Here is a 25,497-nt window from a genome sequence, read left to right on the forward strand (position 1 = left end):
TGTTCTGCACTTCAGCTTGTTGAGTCACCAAACAAAAATTGACAGAGGACCTCAGTTTGCAGGCTGGTTGGAAAGGTAGCTGCTCAGCTGCAGAACACATGTAAGCATAGCTGCAAATTGCTCCCGTTTCATACTGCTGTAATCGCCACTCTTCAATGCCAGTGGCGAGTCATCATGGGGCACCAGGCAAAGAAGCCCATCTAAGCGCAGAACCCTAGACGCCTGATATGGAGGCAACGGGTAGACACTAGCTACAGCACACATCAGAGGCCCCACTAAGGGGGTTGGGGACAGCAGCAGTGCAGTGTATAGTGTGTTTATGGGAGGTTTAATTGGGATCATAGCCATCAGGGGCCCCTTTTCCCCTTGGGACTCCCCAAGCATTTGCCTGGTTTGCCTGTCCTGGCGGGGCGCCTCTGTTCAACAGCACTAACAACACACTGTCTGCCATGACATGCAGCTACAGCACAAGTTAAAGCCACAGACCTCCTCCCTCATCTACTTGATCCAAACCAGGCTGGTTTCCAGTCCTTCCTCTGAGGTCACGCTGCTGTCAGTGATCACTGTCACAGTCAGCAACCTCTGACACAGTGCACCACCAAATCCTCCTGTCCATGCTGTCTGACCTCTCTGGTGCTGCATCACTCACTGAGTGATTATTCAAAAGAATCACGGCAGGAAGCCTAAGGCTCTGTCCGATTAGTTGCACAAAATAAACCGTTGTAGCATTAAGCTACAGAATTAAACTGAACAACAGCTGCTAGCAAAGACAACAAGGTCAGTAACACTGTAATTCATTATCATGTTGTACTCACCACTGATAGTCAATGAGAGCCAATCAAGAGTGACCTCGGGTGTCTACGCCATCGTTTCCAAAGATCTCAGTTTCTGTCCATCCTACTACAACCCAACCCCAGAATTTTCAAAATAAAACACAACCCAGGAGTTTAAAAAAAAAACTGGTCTAGCAGCATTTCCAACTCTGGAGTAGTTTGGATGGCAGGAGTAAACACAGAACAGAAACAGAAATGATGAGTTTTAAAATTAAAAAGTAGTAGTATGAACGTAGCCTAAAGAGCGAGGGAATGCATTACATTCACATTTACATGTCAAAACCTTTGACTGGTTAATGTACATTTACTCATTTGGCAGTGCAGGCCATCACTAAATTATTATTATGTCAATATGTGTCTCCTCACAACTATAGGAAGGCCAACGTGTGCGTGTGTGTGTGTGTGTGTGTGTGTGTGTGTGTGTGTGTCTGTTGCCTGTCATTACATCATACAAGTGCAGTTGGTTTGCAGACATGACGCAAGTTGTCTAAAGAGGGAACCCCAGAGCTGACTGTGGAGACGAGCATCTACCGCTTCATTTTAACTGACCAACACTGACTATACAGGGTCAATGCGCAGTTCACTCAGTACACGCACAGTTCAGCTTCTGTTCACTTCCTGTGGCTCCTGAAGAAAAAGAATAAGGTGGTGGTGGATAGTCAAATACAACATTTCCCTCGACTCATAGTTTTTCTATTCTCTGATTTCTATTTCGGGACATTTGAAATAGAAATTACATCTAATCAAGCAGCCAGTCTTCTACTGTAGCAAGTGAACAGCCTTGTTTTATTGGCTGAAAGAGAAGTTCAGCAGGTTTCTGTCTGACATTGAGATGTCAGATTGACATCAGTCTCATGTCTGTGGGTTCAGTACAGAGCTGGAGTCAGGACGTGCTTAAAACAAAATATCTCTTCCACTGGTTTCCAAAGAGAGGGGGGCACGCCTCAGGGCACACTGAAGACTGGGACCATTACAGTCTCTTCATCTGCACAGCGACTGAAACAAACACAGGCAGGGGCCTGCTGCAACTCCCTGTGTGGCGACTGATGCTTTCTCCATCTATTCACCAGCTACAGCAGCTTAACCCAACTGACAACCTGCACAGGTGGCCAGCCAATCACTGGGCTTCAATTCAGTTCAGTTAAATTCACACACACACACATACACACACACACACACACACACACACACACACACACACACACACACACAAACACACAAACACACACACACACACACACACACACACACACACACACACAGACAGAAATTAGATGAGATTAAAACTTTGGACAGAGCCAGGCTAGCTGTTTCCCCCTGCTCCCAGTCTTTATGCTAAGCTAGGCTAACTGCATTCTGACTCCAGCTCTGCACTAAACCCACAAACATGAGACTGATGTCCATCTGAACATCTCAGACAGAAAACTGCTGAACTTTTGTATTTGGACAGAAGATCACCACCTTATTCCTTTCAGTGGAGAACAAACTCCACACAGACACAACCCACATGAAGAAGCGGCAGGTTCAAACACAGAAGCTTCTTGCAGTGAAATGACAGCTAACCACAGCACCACCATACTGCTCACTTTTCCCATTTCCAGTAACACACACATACACTCACTGTTCACACCTGGTATCAACATCGTCTCAGGTGATCTGATCACAATTGGACAGCTCTGAGTTCAAGTGTGAACACACCCAAGACTTTTTGTGGACACATTTGAGATCTGATCACTCAGACCATACCTTTTATCAGTGTGAACATGAATGTGTGCTGGGCCACATTGAAGGACTGGCTACTCTCCCGACGTCCTCTGTCTCACTGTCTGATTAGTCAGTATCATGATAAACCCAAAATATTAAATATTTCAAACGGCTAAGACCTTATTTCATCGTAGAGCTGCACTGATTCATTCAGGTTAATGCCAGGTGTGAGCTGTTGTACTTAGAGCTCTACACCTGTGATCAGATCACCTGAGACATTAACGTCAGGTCTGAACAGGGCCTCAGTGAGCTACCCTGCAAGGTGCTAGTCGGCTCATCAGGAGCTGTTTAAGGTTCAGTGTCTTGACCCAGGACACTTGGACATGTGGACCTCCAATCTGCTGCTGAGCCACAGGTCACATCCTGGGGTCTCTTCCTAATGTTGTGTAGCTGTCTAAACCTTCTGTCAGATACAGATCTGCTTTAGATGGCACAAACTGAAGTGAATACACTGTGTGCGTTAAATATGTTTGAACTCGCCACAACTTTATCACAGAAAATGTAGGTTTTATCTGATGAAATACATCAGGAGATGGAACATTTTCTTCATATTTGCTCTAAATGTCTTGATGGTCTGAATTATTGCACAACATGTCCTCCAACCTAAACAACTCTCTAATACACCCCAGAAGAGCGTACCAGCAACAGGTGTATCAGACCTTTGTCGCCATGGTTACAATAATAAATACACACTTCATGGTTATGGAACAGTCATGGTTTGACTACTTAGTTAAGTTAAAATATGGTTTAGGTTAAAATACATACTTTTTTATGGTTAGAGGACCTTCGTTGTCATGGTTACAATACTAAACATGCAGTTAAATAAAAGAAACAATGAGTATTGAAAACAGCGGCCTGCCATGTCAGAGTCCACCCAGACCTCCTCCCTACACAGACTTTGTGCCACTATACACTTTGTGACACGACTTCCTCCTTTGCTCCCGTCGTAATTACTACGGCCACTAGAGGTCGTCCAGCAATAAAACCTAACCGTGGATCATGATGTGGATCTTGAACTCCATCAGCTTCCTGTCATCTGCTCAGTTCATTGTCATACTGAAAACAAAGTTTACTTCATCCTAACTTTGTATCCAACAGAATCACCATGGTTACAATGAAGCATGGTTTTGCTTTTTGGTTTTTTTTAATCACACCTGACCATCACCAGCTCTCAGCACAGTCAGACCACAATTCACTTCATGCTGAGACATTTTCACCTCCAGTCGTGAACTCACCCTCCTACTTCACTTCACATTCAATCTGACTGAACACACAAAATCACAATTCTCTCCAATGTCCAGCTGATCAGAGAGAGGGGTAGGGGCTGAACTACTGTTGTTTATATTCTTCAACGGCAGGCGTCTGTACTACGAAGCAGGATTTGAGGTTATCGAGGTAACTTCAGGTTATCTGGGTTTTCAACAGTGGTTCACTTGTTACCAGGGTAAATTACCATGGTAACTGATCCTGAACTCCTAACCTGCTCCAGAGCAGGTTAACTTTAGAGGATCAGATCAAAACCTGTCAACAGCCAGACTATCGACCAATCAACTCACTGGAGTCATCATTCCTACAGGATCCTGACAGGGACAAAAGAGTTTACAATAAAGTGATGAGTAACAATGACAGTAGACATTTATATAAATCAGTGGAATCGTTTCACTGTTCCATACCAACATGGGTCCACTAAATAACTACATAATAACTATTGTAGCTTCATTTGACCTGAACACAGACTCTTTAATGGACAGGATTCCTGACAGTGATGAAGCTTTTACTCTCTTCTTCATCACTGCAGCTCAGAACAACATGAGGAGAAATCAAAACCAAACCAACAATGATCCACACACTGTTCACTGTTTCCATGGTTATAAATGAAGATTTCAGTCGGACTGACTCTTTTCTTTCTCTCCTCTCTGCAGCAGAAACAGTCTGACATGAACTTTAACTGTTTGATCTGCTTCACATGTTCATAACAGTTTGTTCATCATCAGACAAAAGAGGGAAAAACTCAAACAATGATAATTCATGTTCTTATTTACAATATATCTTTAGTCTGACTTTAATAGATTTTTGAAAATTCTAGTGATGCGATCATCGTTTACATTTCACCTTGTTGAATTCCACTTCATGACGTCACTATAACTGAATTCACCTGCAGGTATCAGTGTTTCTTCTCATATCATATTAATACTTTATTCATGGTTCAGACGATGTTGCTTATAATTAACAACTCTGCCTCTTTCACATGAACCGGCTCGTACCTGGACAGGTGAACTCAGAGTTAACCGAGCCAGGTGATAAACAGCTTCATAGTACAGGTTTTCAGGACGGTCAACGTCAGGTTCAGTTAACCCAGATAACTAAAAGTTATCCTGGGTTTGTTGAACTTGCTTCGTAGTACAGGCCTCTTGTGAAATAATCTGAGCAGCAGCATTTCTAGTCCCTCCTGCTTTTGTCCACATCTGGTCTGAGTGCACCATCATTCATCAGCTGTGCAGTTGTCACCTGACTACTAACAACCAATCAAATCAAAACAGGTGTACAGAGAAGCTTCATGCAACCACTGTTTGCTGCTGCAGCTCCCTCCACCAGCCCAACCTCCTCCCTATACAGAGCATTCAGAAGACTCCAGAGCCCTCACTGTTTCACATTTATGCTAAAAATCATTTAGTAGAAACTGAAATCTCACATTGACATGAGTATTCAGACACTTTACTATGACTCTGATCTCAGCTGATTGGACATGATGTGGAAAGACACACACCTGTCTGTATCAGGTCTCACAGCTGACAAACAGATCAGATCAGAAACCATGAGGAGGAAGGAACTGCTGCAGAGCTCAGAGACAGGACTGTGTTGATGCTCAAAAACATTTCCAACAGTGGTCTCCATCATTCTGACATGAACAAGTCTGGAACAACCAGGACTCTTCTAGAGCTGGACCTGGAATAACTGAGACATCCGAGAGAAGAGAGACCAAGAACCTGATGGTGACTCTGAGCTTCAGAGAAACTTCCAGAAGGACAACCATCACTGCAGCTCTCCACTGATCTGGTCTTTGTGTTAGAGTGTCCAGACGAAGCTTCTCCTCAGTGACATTTGGTAAAGAAGCAGCTAAATGATTCTGAGACTGAGAGAAACCAGATACTCTGGTCTGATGAGACCAGGACTGAACTGTTTGGTCTCAGGTCTAAGAGTCAGGTCTAGAGGAAACCAGGCACAGCTCATCACCTGATAAACATCATCCCAAGAGTGAAGCATGGTGGAGCAGCATCAGGCTGTGGGGGGACAGGGAGTCTGATCCAGGAGCAAAGTACAGAGAGGACCTTAATGAAAACCTGGTCCAGAGCTCAGGACCTCAGACTGGGCTGAAGGTTCACACAGTCAAGACAACACAGGAGTGGCTTAGAGACAACTGTCAATGTCCTTGGTGACTCAGCCAGAGCCCTGACTTGAACCCAATCCAACAACAGGGACCTGAAAAATGTCTGTCCACCAATGTCCCCATCCAACCTGACAGAGCCTGAGAATCACAAGCTTGTTGTTTCAGACCCAAGAAGTATGGACGCTGTAATCACTGCCAAAGTTGCTTCAACTAAATCCTGGGGAAAGTGTCCGAAAACTTATGTCAATGTGCTATTTTAGTTTCTTTGCAAAAAAAAATTCAGTTTTTTTTCCCTTATGGGGTATGATTTTAGCATAAGGCTGCAACATAACTAAACAGAAGGGGGCTGAAGACTTTCTGAACGAACTGTTTGTACTGAGATTCTGCAAATGTTTATTAAACAGATGAGATGGATTGTTGGGGGGGGGGGGGGGGGGGGGTAGTTCTCCAGCACAGTCAATGTTATAAATGCTCAGTTCCCTGACTGAAATGCAAATATACAACATTCTCCCCAGCCCTCGCCTACATCACACAATGACACTGATGGTATGTGACTGAGCGGTAGCATGACAAATACAGCAGCTCTTTGTCATTATGGACACTTAACAGACTGAAACTTGGAGCTTCACACAACCTGAACTCGAGGTTTTTAACTTCTGCTGGTTTCCAAACCACAACCTTTGAGATATACGTGAATTTAAAGATCAGTTTGCTGCTTTAAAGCCAGTTGTTGCACACCTTAAGCTACATGTGCTTTAGTTCCTGTAGGGGAATGTATTGCAGAGCAGGTTTTTATAGGTGGAAACACTCGTACGAACAGCTCTCTTGCTTCAGGTGCTTTCCGTTCAGACCACGTGCCTCTCTTCCCTCACTCACATTCACTCCTGCATACGAATGGGCCTCCAGGTGAAGCTGCTCGCTGCCAGGTGAACATTCACTGTGTGCATCATGGGACAGATGTGGCTGTCTACTCACTGCTCAGAGCGACAGCACATTTATCACCAGAACTCTATGTGAGGAAGAAATATGGGCAGCAAAAAGAAATATGAAAATGAAGACTGGTTCTGTCACTATACTGATGTACTGATATGTAAGCAGTGTCTTAATGTTGTGGGTGGTCCAGGTGGCACAAAACAACACCTCATCTGCAGTGTAAATTATGAGGTACAGCACTTCTCTTTGAAAATAGTTAAGTGTGGTTTCACTAAATAAAAATACAACACAACAGAACAGATACAATAATTAACAGGAATGTACAGCTCTTCAATAAATGCTCTGGGAGTTCCTGTATATATTCGGATAAGTTCAGGCAATAATAAATGTGAATATGTGAAGCAGCAGGAGACAGAGGCTGGTGTGTGGTGTCGGCTCGATGGAGGTGTATGAGCGGGTGTTACCTGGAAAACATGTCTGCAGGTGTTCAGTTAGGGCCTCCTGAGTGACAGGCTTATGGGCGGAGTTCATAGCAGAGATAGCCAATAGCAATACCTCTCCCAAAGGGATGAACTGCGATTGGCTGATGGGGGACATACTGATGGGTGACACATCACCTGTGAAAAGACAGAAATCGGTCACTTGGGTTTAGAGTCAGTGAGACTGGATTCAAACATGCTAGAACCAGAACTTGAACTGGAACATGGTGCAGTGTCATGTCCCAGATCAGATTTTTTAGATCCTGGAGAAATAATGCCCCACCTGTCCCAGCTGTCACATATCCATCTCTCCCCCCATTTACCCAATAAAGGCAGAAAATTCCAAAAACAAACAAACAAAAAGACATTAAATCAAAATCACTCTTTTTCTGCCAGACCATGTAAACATAAACACACATGAACATAGTTACATCCTGCCTGGTTGAGACTAAGGCACAACATGTAATAAGAGAGCCTCAGCAGCACCAAACACCAGCCTCCAACGCAAACATTTAATGTAGGGATGGACCAATATGTTTTTTTCAGGGTGCAGATACTGATTATTGGTAATCAAGGAGACCGATAACCGATATTTGGTACTGCATTGTTGTTCTGCCGGCATGGAGCCAGCATGGAGGTAGTCCCAGAGCCAGATCCACGTCTGTGTAAAAGATAGACCCAGCATGGTGGGACAGATGCTGATACTGTTGTGTTGCACGTCAAACTTCTGATTCTGAAACACTGGTATTCTACCTGAAATCACATCTTGGGTAAACAAGCAAAGGCAACACAATGATGGGTCTTCTTAATGGTGACATGGTGGGGTCTCTGTGTAAGAGGGGCTTGTGATGTGTCCTTTGACCTCTTCATTTTCACGTGTGACAATGCTACTGTACAGAGACATATGAAGTCCGTTACAACAAGCCTGTGTATATTCTCATTTGTCCAGGTCATAGTATCCTAGAGGAGTTTTTTAAATCGAAAACAACTGGACTAGGTTATTTGTCTGGGAAGACGTTTCACCTCTCATCCAAGAGGCTTCATCAGTTCATGTACGCATCTGACCAGGCTGGGACTGGTCCTACTTTCTGGTGTGGAGACCCAGGTATTTAACCTCTTGTGGGCGTTCACAAGGATGATGATGTCACTGGTTCCCTTTTCTGCTCCAAGTGTCAACGACAGTCGTTTGCATGACTGTCGTTGGTGGAAAATTGGTTTCGACTTCGTTAGTGCTCTATTGTGTTATAACGACAGTCGTTGGAGTCACTCGCCACTTGTGAACACTACACTACTACACTACTACACACTACTTACAACGTATCCTTCTCTGATTCCTTTTGCTCCTATCAAGTGGCCCTTTTCTGGGTGAGAACAACGATTCTCAGTCTGTGTTTTCTGCCGCCATGATGCCTGACATTCATGTTCTACTCTCAGTAACAGTTCCACCTCGACGATGGTCAAATCAAAGAAATCTCTGGTCTTATTTTTTGCCTTTGCTGTTCCTCATTTGTAGTATTTTCTGCAACTATTCAACTAACTGCAGACCAGACAATCTGCATCCTGTTTACAGCAGCATGTGCATGCCCAGTGTCATGTGATATGCGTTTTCAGGTGTGTTAGTACGGACATTATTTCTAATACAGAGCTAAAGCACCTGGACAGAGATTGTTTTCATTCTGAATGAAAACATACTAGTGTGGACGCAGAGTCTGGTGTTATTCTGTTAGTCTATGAGGCTGGTGTTATTCTGTTAGTCTATGAGGCTGGTGTTATTCTGTTAGTCTATGAGGCTGGTGTTATTCTGTTAGTCTATAAGGCTGGTGTTATTCTGTTAGTCTATAAGGCTGGTGTTATTCTGTTAGTCTATAAGGCTGGTGTTATTCTGTATTTTTCATGAGAAGAGAAAAATCAGCATGTGTCTGTCTCAGTCAGTCAGTACTTTCTGATATCCCTCCTCTGTCTGTGGCTCTCTGCTCTGAACTTCTTGGTTGCAGCTGAAAACAGAAATCTTTAAAAACACAAATATATCGCTTCGCTTTAAAGAAAAGTTTCAGTCATTTCCTCAAGCAGCTGATCGCTGTCGCTTTAAACAAATTGAAGGAAATAGTGCATCTGTTGGGGACTATTTTCAAAGGCGGATTAATCCACATTTGGTGTTGTGGTGAGTATTTGGCGCAGTGGACGTTGTGTGTGAGTCTAAATTAACTACAGTGTGTGTGTTCATGATGATGTAAGAACATTACCATGAACACAGTGTGAGTCACAGATGTGTTTTAATAGTTGTTGGACAACAATGGAGCTGTGTGGCTCAGAGGGATGAGCTCTATCAGCTGTAGGTACACACACACATTCACTGCTGTTGTCTGTTGTCTCACAGCAGGGCGATGTGGGACAGTCTCCTGAAGTGAAAATGCTGATCGATGTACTTCCTTTTCCTTTGCAGAAGAGAGGAAGATGCTGCTTGACGGACAGCTCCAGACAGTGGGGGGAGCCAGATTTAAGTGACTTGTTCTCACTTGTTGAGTGGATTTTTTACACCTGACTGAAATCTGATCACAGTGTGAGCCAAACCTCCAGATGTTATCTGACTGATCTGATCTCATTTCAATATATTCTGTTGCATTTAAACCAAAATGTACACGTGCTTCCCCATCAGATACACAGATCACATGTTAATTCCAGCTGGAAATTAGGCTACGTGCACAAATGATTCCCTTCTAATGAGTCGCAGAAGTTATTGTACCTCCGGCTTGTTGTATAACGTCACTATGCAATTTAAATGTCCAGAAAAAGTATCTGGACACTGAAGATGTGATGTCCATGTCAGTGGAAAGCAAGATATTTGTGATGGATTTATACTAGGGCTGAACAGTTTTCAAATCAAAAATCACAATGTGGCCAAATGCAATATCCAAAATCACATGAACTTTGCCTTTGCTAAAGGTAAAATGTGTCACAATAACAGACCATAAATGAAGCTTTGAAGACGCCCGGCCTACACATCATAATCTCCACGTGTAAAGGAACATGCTTGTTTGGGTCCCAACAAAAATCACATCATCCTCACGTTTATATTTTTTCAGTTAAAATTAAATACAAAAATGACCATATGACTCATGTCGTCATATCTGCCAAAAATAATCACTATATGATATTTTTGTCATTGTCATCATTGAGCCCTAATTACTACGTCCACACTGATACATTTTCATTTTATAACTGCAGTTGATTAGTTGCACAAAATCCGCTGAATGAGGAACAGTAAAGACAGTTGTAGCATTAAAATACTGCATTTAGGACATATGAAGTAGTTAGTTTCCAAGAAGCAGGGACTTCACTTTCTATTCAGACGGACATACTATCCTTTTGTAGGATTGATTATTTCTTTACCCCAAAGGTAGAGCTACATAGGATAGTGGAAATTGAGATACTGCCTATCACTATTTCTGATCATGCACCTGTTTCACTGAAATGAGATATAGGACATAGACCAACAACCAAACAATGGAGACTTAATACCTCCTTCCTTAATGACAAAGAATTTTCCTCCTTCATTATAGATGAGCTCAAGAAATATTTAGATACCTATTCCTCCTCAGGAAGGACACCTCTGATATTGTAGGATTGTGCCAAAGCATATATTAGTGGCCGCGTTATTTCATTCAGGTCTGCAAGGATAACAGAGAGGGATGCCAGACAGTGGGAATTAGAAGATAAAATAAAAGAGTTGGTACATAAACATAAACAATCTGCATCGATTAGTGTCATAAATGATTTAAATGCAACTCATAGACAACTTAATAGTCTGTTATGAGATAAGGTTGAGGGAAGCTTAAGATTCACTAGCCAAAATACTATAAATACGGAAACAGAGCAAGTAGAATATTTTCATTTAGACTGAGAAAACAACAATTTTCTAATATAGTACAGAGAATAAAATCACAAGAAACCGTTGTCACTAAACCAGCAAAAGTCCTTTGCAGAGTTTTACAAATCATTATATAAGAATACTGACGCCTGCTCCGATGACGCAGAACCTAAAGTTCCTAAACCACATAAAACTAACTGAATTGACCGATTCAACAGCTAAGATGTTAGATAAGCCAATAGGGGAATGGGAGATCAAGCAGGTGATCTCATAACTGAAGAACAATAAAAGCCCAGGACCAGATGGATATGTCAATGAAGTTTATAAAACCTTTAAAGACCTGCCCCCCCTGTTATTAAAAGCATACAATCATGCCTTAGAATTTAAAACTATGGCATCATCTTGGACAGAGTCAACTTAGAGTGGTAATTCTTAAAGTGGGTAAAGACCCCACTGAATGCCATAGACCACTATCACTGCTGAACGGGGATCTGTGCATACTAACAGCAATTCTGGCTAGATGAGTTAATCAGACAATTACCCAAATTATACACCCTGGTCAGACTGGATTTATCATTGTTAGGTATTATGGAGATAATTTACGACGCCTATTAAAGATAATATCCCATTAAATAGATAAGAAATCAGAGTCAATGATCATATCCCTAGATGCTCAAAAGGTATTTGATCGAGTATCATGGCAATATTTACTTCTAACATTAAAACGGTTCAGCTTTGGCCCCAACTTTATAAATTGGGTACAGACACTTTATTGATCCCCACAGGTGGCTGTCAAAGTTAATGGATATAGATCAGGAAGATTTACACTCGAACAAGGATGAAGACAAGGTTGCTCTCTGTCGCCCCTGCTGTTTGCTATTAGCATCAAACGGCTGGTCCAGTTCAATAGAGATCATAATGATATAAAAAGAATCATAATAAACAGAGAGAAGCACAAAATGTTTGCCAATGATGTCTTATTGTATTTGACAGAACCTACATCAACAATACCACATTTAAAGGGGCTCATCTCTCAGTATGGGTATTACTCAGGATACAAGGTCAATGTGGAACAAATTCAAATTCAAACACAAGGAGGGAATTCAAATGGAAAATAATCACCAGATTTTTCAGAACACCAGAAATAACAGCCAAGATGGGTCCAACAGATCCCAGTTCTTGTCGGAGGAACTGCAGAACACACATTGCCAATCACACTCATATATTCTGGCTGTGCTCTAAACTTATGTCTATTCTGGAGAGAGGTATTTGATGCCCTCAAAGAGGTTTTCAAGCAGGATATTCCACAAAGCCCCACAGTGGCATTACTGGGAGCAATACCTAAGGGTCTGGACAGGAAGGCAGAGAAACACCTTTGCATTGAAACGTATAGCCACTAGTTGGTTGAAACCAGATCCCCCCACATATAATATATGGATCCAAAAAGCATGGAACCTTTATCAGAAGGAGCAAATTACATTTTCATTAAGACTCCAAAATTCCACTTTTTTACGATGGAGTCCTGTCATGACTTTATTAATTCAATAAAGTTCATTATACTATGGTGCCTTGCCCTCCTGCTTAACTTTTACCTTATTACACTCTATGTACATGCACCACATGCGTCACATTCCGTCTCTCTCAAGAGTAAATATTCCACCTGTATTTTTATCTATCTATCTATCTATCTTTCGTTATACCTCATTTCACATCAATGGGTTTGTTTTTTATGTGTGAATGAATATGTGTATGCATGTATATGTATGTGTATATATGTCTATATATATGTGGATACTAATGCCTTTTTTTATTATCTTTGTGTTGTTTTCTTGCTTAATACTTGAATTTAATATGCATAAAGGCTATGTACAGTTGTAAAAGGAAAAATAAAGTAATCATATGAAAATATGTATATTGTACCATTGTTGATAAAAACTAAATAAAAAAATAAAAAAACATAATGTAACTGAACAGCTGCAAGCAAAGACAACAAGGTTAGTAACACTGGTAATTCATTATCCAAAGGTCTCAGTTTCTGTCTGTCCAGATACAACAGAAACCATAGAGTTTTCAAAATAAAAAAGATCCACAAGAGTTTGGAGCAGTAGTGTGGATGGCAGGAGTAAATATAATAATAGTGACAAGTTTTAAAACTAAAACGTAGTAGTGTGGTTGTAGCCTAATACTGATTCATTCAGTTTGGGAACTAGGAAACCCATTCAATCTTGAAAGAACAAGCAATGTTGACTGTAACTGACCCCAAACATCAGTAGAGATGGGGAACGGTGAAACAACTTGCTGCAGATTTACACAGAAGAGCAAAGGGTGAAATGGGAGATGCAGAGATGGTGGCAACACACACTATAATGTGAGTGAGGTGAACTTTAGACTTTATGTGATCGCAATGTCAACGTCATAATGTGTCACATATAGACGGTCACAGACTAAAGTACAAACCAATATACAGTGTGCTAGTCATGTTTTGTTTCACAATGTGTCACCACATCAGCTTCACTGCTCCAAGTCTCTGAACTCCATTCTTCACAAACATATTCCCTAATGTTTAGATCATGGCGGTGGAGAGCGCCATCCAACACGTCACTCCAAAATCTCCCATAGTTCAACTGTACTGAGATCAGGTGACTGTGAAGGTCACAGCATATGACTAACATTATTTTCATCCCCATCAGACCCTCAGTGACCCCTGTGACCTGTGGATGGACACACTGTCATCCAGTTTCTCCACTCATTCTTCAGGTCTAGTCTTCAAGCTAGTAAGCACACCCTTGAATTGAGATTATTTGGTCACCAATACTGTTCTCTATGTCAAGAATGAATTTCCTCATTCAAACATAAATGAACTTTAAAAGCCAGCATAATAAAGACCAGAATTAACCATCAGCTGCTGCTGTTTCTGTGTCATAAACAGACTGACAGACCTGAATACAGACCTGCATGTGAGTTTTTTACTTACCAAAAGCTGCTCAACAACAAAAAAGCTTTAGAGCAAAGAACTCTAAAGAGAGAGTGACGAACAACACTGAAGACAGAACAGCTGCAGACCACCATGATGACCGTTTCATACTCTGACAGCTGCAGGACCAACCCAAACCTTACACACACACACACACACACACAGTGAGTGGGGGAGGTGGCTAAAAGTATGTGTGTTAGAAAGAACAGCTGAGCGAGAAGCCATATCTTGTTGCTTCTCATGGTGTTTGTACAGTAAATGCATCAGTATCCTCCGTCAGGACTGTTTCTCAAAAAGCTTCACAACTTTCTGATGTTGAGTCGGGGGGGAGGGAGACCAATCACTCAGTGATTGGTCAGTTGTGTGAAGGTGAGACAGAAGCCAGGCTCTTTTGACTCCCAACACATCAAACCAGTTCAGGTATGCACCCTGGCCCAAACTGAACAGGTCTGAAGGTGGTTGAGTGAGGTCTGAGGTTTGAGCCCGTTCAACCAGCTGAGCTTACACAGCTTGTTTACAAATTTATTGGTCAAATATACTTGTGTCTGGCTACTTGGGCTTTGTACCTGCTTTACCAAGGATAAGAAGTTTTAAATGTTTTGATCTAAAGTGTGAGAATAGAAACAGTCAGCAAAACCTTGTTCAGAGCTGAAGGCCTGTCTCTGTCCACTACTGACACTGCGGCTCTTATTATTGTTACTGATACTACTGTTGATTCCATTACAATTGATACTACCACCACTGTCATTATTACTAATAACACTACTTACATTATTACAACTACGTCTGCAGTGCCAGTGCCACGACTGTTAGTACTAATCTAACTGTTACCATTAGTACAGCTACCACTGCTCCATCTTCTATTCACATCTGTACTTAACTACAAGATTACTCCTGCCTACTACTGGTGGTGTTTGTCTCTTGGCAATCTTCAGCCATCATTGTCTTTATAATACAAGAGGTTATAATACGTCCTCTGAGCAGCTACGTCTTCAGGATAAACTGGAGGTTACAACGAGTCTCTATTGGAAGACTGTGAGGAGATCAGTCAGGCTAGCTGGTTAGCATGCTAACTTCAGTAGAAGACGTGATAGAGACAAAAGTTAAAATTGGTGTTTGTTTCCACCTCTGGAGACAGCTGTTGGTGAGTGAAGGAATGAAGTTTGATGCTGAACTCACAACGTTTCTTCTAGACTGGTAAGTGAACAGCTGCTAATGCTAATGTTAGCTATGTAGCAATAGCAAAACTTACATATAGCTCCTTAAAGGATAATTCTGGTTGTATTATTGCATTGTTGTTGATTATTTCTGTCAACATATAAATGAGGAAGGATTCATTAAGAAGAAGACCAGCAGTTGGAGAAAACCGATCTGATACCAGCATCTCCGACCATTAAAGATTGAGTCTGAACAAGGCTGAAGCAGCAGAGATATCTGGACTTGTGCTATCATCAGGTCAACATGTTCATTTGTCCAATACTTTGTTTATGACTCAATACCACATTCCCATCAGCCTCAGCTCTGCTTTGTGTTCAGTGGACATTACCTAATGTCAGCATGCTAACACAGTTAGATGATAGTTAACACTGTAAACATACCTGCTAAACATCAGCATGTTAACACTATGATTGTGAGCATGTTAACATGCTGAGGTAAGCATTTAGCTAAGAGCACTGCTGTCCCCTCACAGAGCTGCTAGCATGACTGGAACGTAGCTGAAAGCTACAAAGAGCAGAAATGTGATGACTGAGCAGCAACTGGATCTGAAGACTGAAGATTGGAGTCCACACATATCACACACTGTAGGACTTTATCTGCCCACTGTCAACACCAGCTGACCCAGACTGGACCAGACCCATGTAGAAGAAAGAGGAACTGGGTATATTTAGTCTTCTTGTACAGATGTTGAGCAGAATTGATCAAAGAGCCTCTTCATGATGGTTTTGATCTGAGAAGCCAAATCCCAGTAGTTTATGGTGCATGTTTTGTTGCTATGAGATATTAAACATCAGGCATGTGGGACTAGTTCTGCTCTGCTGTACTAATATAAAACTGAAGTCACAGGCTGAGCTGAGCAAACTGTAACTAAATCTGTGGAGCGTAACTTTAACACAACAAAATGAGACCTGCGTTATAAAAAATATTAATGAACACCCACCAACACCACCACTACTATTATTCCTGTTACTACTACTGGACCCAGTGCTGCTGCTGCTGTCTGTAACTGACGACTGTTACTGATAACGTCATATTTGCTCGCTGTAGTTTGACTTCACTCGATCTGTTCCTCCTGCCTTTCATCAAACCGACTGCTGCTTGATTTGCTCTGAACACACTGACCACTGTCACACAGCAGTAAACTAACTCTCTCTTACACACACACACACACACACACACAGAACACACTGTAGTACATCATATGGAGTGAAAGCATCAATGTGGACTGTTGGTTTTCAGGATCTGCATCATCAGGAGAGTTTGTGTTGGATCCAGGACTGGCAGTAAAATCACTGAGCTGAAGGTAAAGAGGAGACATTTTGTAGCAGCAGGCGTTAGCTTAGAGATCTGCTCACTCCATTACTACTACACTGTCCAACACAGACAAGGACAGAGCTGACAGGAGGATGAGACTCAGGGAAATAAAGACAAGGAGGAAGGAAGGAACAGAGTGGTGAGAGAAGAAAAAAGAGCGAGAGAGTAATAATGAAAGAATGGAGCATTGATCGTCCATGTCTGTCTCTCTGCAGTGGTAGTAAACAATCAGCCAGCCTCCTTTGTCCACAGCACTAAACCACACCCCCTCCTTTTGTCATGCTCTCCCTCCTTCCCTCTCTCTCTCCCTCCCTCTCTTACCCACTGTTTCTCACCCTCCATTTCTCTCTCCCTCCATCCTTCCATTTTTCATTTTTTTACAAACCTCCATTATCTCTCTTTGCTACAGTAGCTTAGCATCTGTCACTCGTCTCTCTCACTCTCTGTAGAGCTGTGATGCTATGCTGCTAATGCTAACTAGCAGCTGCTGCTAACAGGCTAGCTAACGGCAGACAGACAGACAGACAGACAGACAGACAGACACACAGACAGACAGGCGGACAGACAGACTCATACCTTGGCTGATAGTAATCCACTCCTTTAGGAAAAACAGAATCCAGTTAAAAGCCTCTCAGTGTAGCTTCTGATGGCAGTGCTGCTCTCTCTCTCTCTCTCTCTCTCTCTCTCAGACACACACACTAGCTCATCCTTCTCTCACACACACACACACACTCTGCTCCTCCCCCTCCCCTCTCTCTCTCACACACACAGGCGTCGTCCACCTCTGTTCTCTCTCTCTCTCTCTCAGACACACACACAAACACACACACACAAACACACGCGCACACACACACACACTCTTTTCCCACTCACACACAAATGAGCATTCAGTCAAGGGCTACCCACAATCCCCTGCGCCACACAAAGACAAGGGGGTGTGACCAATCACACACTGCCTCACTCTGCACCGTGTTTTTTTCCTCCCTCACTGTATAATGCCCACCGACATACAAGCTGGTGGGCGGGCTGCTGAGAGGGTTGCCATGACAACGCATCCCCAGTTGCTCTTTGTTGCTATAGCTCGCATATTCACACACACACACACACACACAGTCTCCACAGTCATCTCCATGTCTCTGCTCTGCTATACATCTCTGCTACACTGTGCGTATGTGTGTGTGTGTGTGTGTCCGCACATGCTCTCTGAGCCAGTGTTGCAGTACTGCAGCTGGGTTCTGGTGTGACCCAGTTAGAACACTAAGGCTGGATGTAGGACACACACACACACACACACACACACACACACACACACACACACACACACACACACACACACACACACACACACACACACACACACACACACACACACACACACAGCTGACAGAACATTCCTGAACTATGAAAGGATTGCTTGTATAAATAGAACAGTGCGGTTACTGTATATTATCATTATGAGGAAGCTGAAGTAGTTCTACATTTTCTAATTATCACCACATACTGTTCACTGATGACCAGCTGTTATGGTACATACGGATGATACTATAGATGTAGTGTTAAGTATGTAGTGTAGTAGGAGGACAATAAAGCTACTTCTCGTGGTTATCACTTAAATGTTTCCCAGCACTAGACAGTGCTCCTCTGTGAGATTTAGTCTCTGGATTTCCTGTATTGTGCTGGTTGATTTCTCCACCTTCTCTTCACCCTGCACCTGTATAGCCGCGTTTCCACCGCAGGAACCAGGAACCTTTAGAGGAACTATGCGTGTTTCCACTGCAGGAACCAAGGTCTAAAATCGACCCCCAAAAAGGTACTTGGTCGGGAGGTACTACTTTCCAAAGGTTCAGGAACTTTGGGGGGTGTAGTCTGCAGTGCTGAACATTTCTGTTCATATTTCACCCGCCATGTTTAAAAGTCAGCGGTGAGCGAGCAAACAAACACACTCTCCACACCATGAAACAGGTCCAAGAGAAGGAAAAAAAAACTGAAACAGGACTTCAGAAAAATAAAGAACCACAATAGCCGGAGTGGCGAGGGCTGCCACCCGTCACGAATAATACGGGATCGTCCTATAATTGAAAATAAAATGCTGCGTCCTGTATTGAATATATACGGGACACAATTTGTCCCGTAATTTCGTTCATGTTATGTTCTCAAAGTGCTGTGAATAATGTAATGTCAAGTAATAATTTTGCATAATCTTCCGGGACTTTAGGCCGCGGTGGAAACGCAGACAACAATGGGCCGTACACTAACCGTACCAAAAACAGTGTATGTCGGTACACAGCTTTTTGATCTAAATGTTAAAAGTTCATTACAATCATGGGCAAGTCTGTTCTAGTGTTCTGCCGGTGTGAAATGACTGACGTGTTGTTTAGTGGCCACCAACATCTGGCTAAATGTCTGTTGTTGTCAGAAGTCGAAGCAGGTAAAAAAGGATCCATGTTTGTTCTCCCACCCTCAACATCAACATGCATTCAGCTGCACAGTTAACACCATGGATGGCATGTCCTCACATCATAGTTTAAAAGCTCGTGTGTGGTGGATGTGGTACTGTCAGACCATAGTAGACCATATCAACCACTCATAACCAGATGTTTTGCATGGTTTGTGGGTGTTCATGCTGGAACTCCTTGACAAACAGCAGCTGTGTTCAGGGACTGTGAGCAGCTTCCTCAAGTCTTCCTGCCAAGGTGTTCCAGACCAAAATGCAAACTTGTGCTGACTGACCATGTCTGGTGATGCAGTGTTTCCCATATATTAATTTATTTGTTGCAGCCTGGCACAATATCAACACTGACCACCACATATTCATTTCTTTTAATATTTCAAATGGGTAAAATCTTATTTCATTGTAGAGCTGTGTGCAGAGCATCGTTTTACTCAGCCCCTCCTTTCCCCACTCTCTCAGAAACACATGACAATGTACCTGTCTGTTATAGTCGGACTGGCCATCTGAGCAGCGAGAGAAATCCTACCACATCAGTGGGCCAGTGGACCGTCTCTGTCTGTGTCTGTACTTGCCTTCTCTGCGTGTCAGTCATTCAGGGTGTGCAGAGCTTGTGCTGGGACTGGGCTCACAACCTTCACCAACCTGACCTGAGTTAGTAAGGGTTGTTATTTGTTTGACAAAATGAAGCAATGGAGCTGTGTATATTGTCCAGTTATTTATTTATTTGTCACAAAGTGGCTGTGGCTCAGGAAGAAGGGCAGGTTGTCCACTAATCAGAAGTTTGGTGGTTCGATCCCCGGCTCCTCCAGTCTGCATGTTATAAGTGTCCTTGGGTTAGAATGTAGAAGTGCTGTATGGATGTGTGTGTGTGAATGTAGCTTGTAGTGGTCGATAAGACTGTGAAAGCGTTGTATAAGTGCAGTCCACTCACTCACAAATATCAACCTCCACTACTGATAAAATGAAATTCTGTGGGAAGCACTGCAGTGCATCCTGTAGCTGTAGACACTGCCCAGATGTACACTTTCTTACTGTGTTCACATTTCTGTTCTTTTATAGATTAAATGAATGAAATAAAATTTTCATTAAATGAGCTTTAGAGCTGCTGGAAGGTTTTTTTTTTTTCAACTTTGGACAAAGCCATGCTAGCTGTTTACTGCTGCCTCCAGTCTTTATGCTAAGCTAAGCTAACCACATCCTAATTGCAGCTCTGTGCTGAAATCTCACTCCAGGCTTTATTTACCTCACCTCGAGAAGGAAACAGGTGTTTATTAGATCTAGGTCTTAATTTCTAACTCCCTCTGTGACAAGAAGCCTTATTTTGATTTCCCGTTTGTCCTTCAAAGTTATTGCATTACACTGTAATACAAACTCTTCCTGTAACCATTTCAAATTAAAAGCCATCTAGCATTTCAGTGGACAAAAACTATGTCTTAGCAAGGTTTTTATTGTGAAACATTGGCAGACATACCATATGCAACAACAGCCAGACAGGATTTAAGTGTTGAACACAGCATTATCATATTGTTGAATTTATTAAATGAAAGTGGTAGAAATGTACATTAGGCTTAACTGGCACATACGTTGCGTGACAGACACCTGTAGTTTATCCACCCCTGATATAGTAAACACATTTCTCAAAATGTTGTACTATTCCTTAATACAGTCATCATCAGAGTTTGTTACATTGCTCTGCAGCACCCCCCTGATCTCCAACTCTCAGCTGGGAGAAACATGGAGGCTCTGTGGGGCCATGTGGGCACTACAACAGACAGTCACCATGTGAAAATGAGACGTAGAGATTAAGGGACAGAAGAAGAATGAAATGATCCAACACCAGAGGCCAATAGGAAAATACTTGTGGTGTATTGGCACAACAACATGTCTGTGCTAATGTGGCTGCGATTAGCATGTGAAAACACAGCTCTGACTATCAGGCTGGTTGGGGCTTGTTGAGCTGGGGTGAACTGCAGGGGTTAAACAGTTGACAAGAAAGAAAAGGAGGTAAAATGAGTGGAGGAGGGGACTCCCCCATTATTCTCAGGGGCCCCTGATTTGCATATCCCACAACTCCTGTATCATGCTGCAACAGGCAGCCAGCACACAGTCCTATTCACACACATTCACTCACCAGTCAGCAGTGCACTGTCTCACTCATGTTGCCTGAAAGTGTTTCTGAGAAATGTCGGCGTTACAAATGCGACTTGTGGATTTATTTTGGTCAGATGTAAGAAATGCAGCATCTCCCATGAGCACCACCTCTGGTCATTTCATTTTAGAGAGGTAAAGTGGTTATTATTTACTGAGATGTATTTTCCTCTTGAGCACTACGAAACATTAATAGGTATGTACAATATGAAAACGTTGGTTGGAACTCACTTGCAACAAGAAAACTGCATTCTATCATTTAATTTATGAAGGTCCCCCCCTTACATTTAAATCCACTGCTCACCAAAGCAGATCTCAGGCCTGTTTCACTCTTGTTACCCCTCAGGTAAATACTGCTTAGGAAGTCTGCCTTCCTGTCTTGCACCTGAGAAATTGGATGAATTACAGAGGATTTTAAAACCTGGATGTGTCATCCCACGGGCTGATTTTAAACTTTACCTTGAAATCTATTCAATTATGCCTGTGACTGTTTCTGATGCTGTAGTGCTGTTGTTGTGTCAGGTTATGTTGTATGTATCGCTGCAGTGCTCAGGTCTCTCTTGAGCTTAGTGATATTACCTGATTAAATAAAGGTTATATAAAACTCTAGGATGAAGATTCTGCTCAAAGTTAAGATAGGGTCATACAGTTAAGCCAAGCTCCTAAAGTTAGACTGATTGAATTAGATTGTTGAAAATAACATGACTGTTATGTTTATTTCATTTATATATGTCCCATAAATGTTGTGTGGCGTCCTGGCACTGTGCACAGATTTTATGGAGTTAGCTTAATAGCTACTGACACGGCTAGCTACAATGAACATCATGACTTTAGTTAATGACACAGTAAAATGTGTATAATGGCAGTTCATACAGAGATGAGAAGGAAGACAGTAGAAAGCAGTATTCTTGGGGCACCCCAGGGCTCACCTGGTGGAGCGCATGCCATTTGGGCTTTGTCCTTGCAGCAGTAGCCAGGTTAAAGTCCAAACCAAGGCCCCTTCCTGCATGTCATCCCCTCCCCCCCTCCCCCGCTTTCCTGTCTCTCGCTCTCACTACAACCAGAGTAAAATGCACAAATGACTTAAAAAAGACAGCAGTATTCTTTAGATAACTGCTGAGCAGAGATTCAGACTGAAAACATCCCAGTGTTAAATCAATTTTTTGAGGTGCTGGTAGACAGACTGGGTTAGTGGTGCAATTCAGCCTCTTCTGGCCAAAATGTATATTACAAAATAAATCACTTATAATAATCTCACTTTGCCTCTCAGGACTTTGGCAAGTGAGAAAAAGAAATTCACAGCCCCTTGTGGCTGAAATGAGTATCACAAAAACAGACAAATCCTGTCAAAAAAAAAAAATTCACATGCCTCTCAGGTCTTGTGTAGCATTCATATGACTGAGAGGGGGGCATTCTATCAGTATGAACATGTAGACCAATGAACCCCTGTGTCGGGCCCAATGGTGGGGCATGAAGGTATTGCGAGTGGGGCGACCAAACATTTGCAAAACAGTATTATTTTGGTGTACAGATGTAATGATAAAAATTTTAAAAATGTTTTTAAATGTTTTATAACAAAATTATCTTTAAAAACATTACAAATGTTTAAAAACTCCTTTCATTATTTTTTTTCTTGTATTAAAGGCCTGTCACAGTCTCAAATGTTTGATCGTTATCGTTCAAATAAAAAGTGATCTGTGGCATTATTTGCACATTGTTACAGGGTCAGAAGTGGGCTGCCAACATTATTGAGATTTTCAAATGGGCCATGAGTTGGAAAATGTTGGGAACCACTGACACTTCTGTGCACAATCAAACGCAACAGCATCACTGGCTTTGATTAGAGCTCGTTTGAAAATTGCTGTTATCCTCATTTGAGCATTTATAGCAGAGGCTACAAAAACATGCAAAAGATAAGAGATGTTGGACAGAGATCATGAAGACAGTGGGATATAGACAGGAGGAGAGTACGACAACAGGCTGATAACGTGGACATTCAGAACAGGTCGTTGGATAGAGCTGGTCAATGGAGGAGCACAAGTCATATAGATGAAAGAAAATCATTGTCATTGTCTAGTCAAGAACGCTCACCAGGATGTAGTTGACATGTTTCCTTATTAGCAACCAAGAGAAGACTTCAGGACCAAAACTCCAGAGGATTCACCACAAGATGTAAACCCCTGGTAAACCTCAGAGACAGAAAGTCCAAAAACACACAGAGAAACCAGTATAGTCCTGGAACAAAGGTCTATGGACTGATGAGACAAAAATGAACCTTTGTCAAAATGATGGAAAGAGAGGAGAAAAAAATCAAGAGCTCATGACCGAAAACCTCAACTTCATCTGTCAGACATGCTGCTGGGTCTCTTCTGGCTTCAGTGGAACTGACTCACTGGTATTTACTGATGATTTTACAGCTGACAGAAGCAGCAGGATGAACAGTAGACCTGTTTTAGCTTGAAAACTCTGGGGTTGTGTTTTATTTTGAAAATCCTAGGGTTGTGTTGCATCTGGACGGACAGAAACTGAGACCTTTGGAAACGATGACGTAGACACCCGAGGTCTCTCCTGATTGGCTCTCATTAGCCTCGGCTACCAGTGGTGAATACAACATGATAATGAATTATAAAAAGAGTGTTACTGACCTTGTTTTTGCCAACAGCTGTTGTTCAATTACATTCTCTATTTTAACTCTACAACTGTCTTTGTTGTTCCTCACTTGTAGTATTTTATGTGACTAATCAACTGCAGAGTAGACAATCTGCTTCCTGGCTCACATGTGCCCGGTGTATTTGAATGGTCACATGATATGTGTTTTCAGGTGTGTTAGTCTGGACGGAGATCGTTTTGTTTTAAAAGGCCATTTCAAAATGAAAATGTAGTAGTGTGCACGTAGCCTCAGACATAGTGGCAATGTTTTCCGACCAGTCCTGCTTATTATAATTGAAATTTGTATCTCGCACCCCCCAAGGCTGTATAACACACTATATGGTGTTAATAGAGTCAAAATCAAAGCCATTAGAAGGGTTTTCCCTAAGCGCCGGCCGGACATTAAAGCATTTCCAGCAGCTACTCTTTCCCTCCTGACGTCCTGTGTCTGTCGGAGAAACGCAGATTTCTTTTTAACGTGAAACTGTGTTATTGTGTTTTTACCGCTTTAATCAGGTCTGTTTGCTTTTGAGAGAAGAATCTCTGCGGATCAGTTTTTTTTTTCTCTGCATCTAGTCTACAGAATCACTCTGCCCCTGCCCTGTGTGTGTGTGTGTGTGAGTGCACACAGGGTGTCACAGCACATGCACTGTGTAGTCTATAATTTAGCCTAATCTATGAAAACTAGGTCTGCAGCTTCAAAGAGCACCAAGTCTAACTCAGAGGACTCTGTCTTCCTTCTCTGGCAAACCTGTTGGTCAGTTTAAACAAAATGATAAAAAATGTTTACCATCTTTACTTTAAATAAAATACATAAAAACAAATATAAAAAGACTATAGCCTTATATATATGTGATAGACACAAACAAAAATAAATCCCCAGCTGGCCTGGAAAACACAGCCTAAGGCATTAGAACCCTGATAATAATACAAAGGTACAAACACAGAAGGGTTCTACCCCTCTGGTAGAAGACTAACCACCAAAACCTGACCAATGCATACCCCAGATGTCCCTCTGCAGTCCCGCCATGTTTGAACAATTCTGGAGATGACACACGCTGCATGTCTGAAGATCAGAATGACCAGATGAAGGCAGCCATGTTATTGGTTTACATCAGAAAGAGGCTTTTCCCTCAGCGCTCCACATCTGTTGAATCAGACTGAGAATTGTTTGGTCAACAAGACCGAGTCTCCATCTAATCCACAGACAAGAGACTAATACTGGAACAGTGCTGGACATGGGTGTGGGGAGTGCTGCAACAGTGTGTGTGTGTGTGTGTGTGTGTGTGTGTGAGTGTGTGAGTGTGTGTGTGTGAGAGAGAGAGAGAGAGAGAGAGAGAGAGAGAGAGAGAGAGAGAGAGAGAGAGAGAGAGAGAGAGAGAGAGAGAGAGAGAGAGAGAAAACAGAGCTTTGGGGACAGGCTGTCCGGCAGTAATCTGAAAAGCTGAAGTTCAGGTCTCAACAGCTGGATGTGGAC

The 25,497-nt window shown here is 42.3% G+C and overlaps 1 protein-coding gene across 3 annotated transcripts in view; it reads right to left on the minus strand.

Annotated features, from left to right (window-relative positions):
* The window catches only part of LOC130173363 (storkhead-box protein 2-like), a 103,174-nt gene that overhangs the window by 17,504 nt on the left and 60,173 nt on the right, over positions 1-25,497 (minus strand). For 2 of the 3 annotated variants that reach the window (XM_056382569.1, XM_056382570.1), the window contains exon 2: positions 7,383-7,535. In XM_056382569.1, coding sequence (XP_056238544.1) covers positions 7,383-7,535 — 153 coding nt within the window. Of the gene's footprint in view, positions 1-7,382; positions 7,536-17,347; positions 17,549-25,497 lie in introns of those variants that run through there. The other variant, XM_056382571.1, reaches the window with a different exon arrangement.

Source organism: Seriola aureovittata, chromosome 8 (genome assembly GCF_021018895.1).
Source record: "Seriola aureovittata isolate HTS-2021-v1 ecotype China chromosome 8, ASM2101889v1, whole genome shotgun sequence".
NCBI classification, from domain to species: domain Eukaryota; kingdom Metazoa; phylum Chordata; class Actinopteri; order Carangiformes; family Carangidae; genus Seriola; species Seriola aureovittata.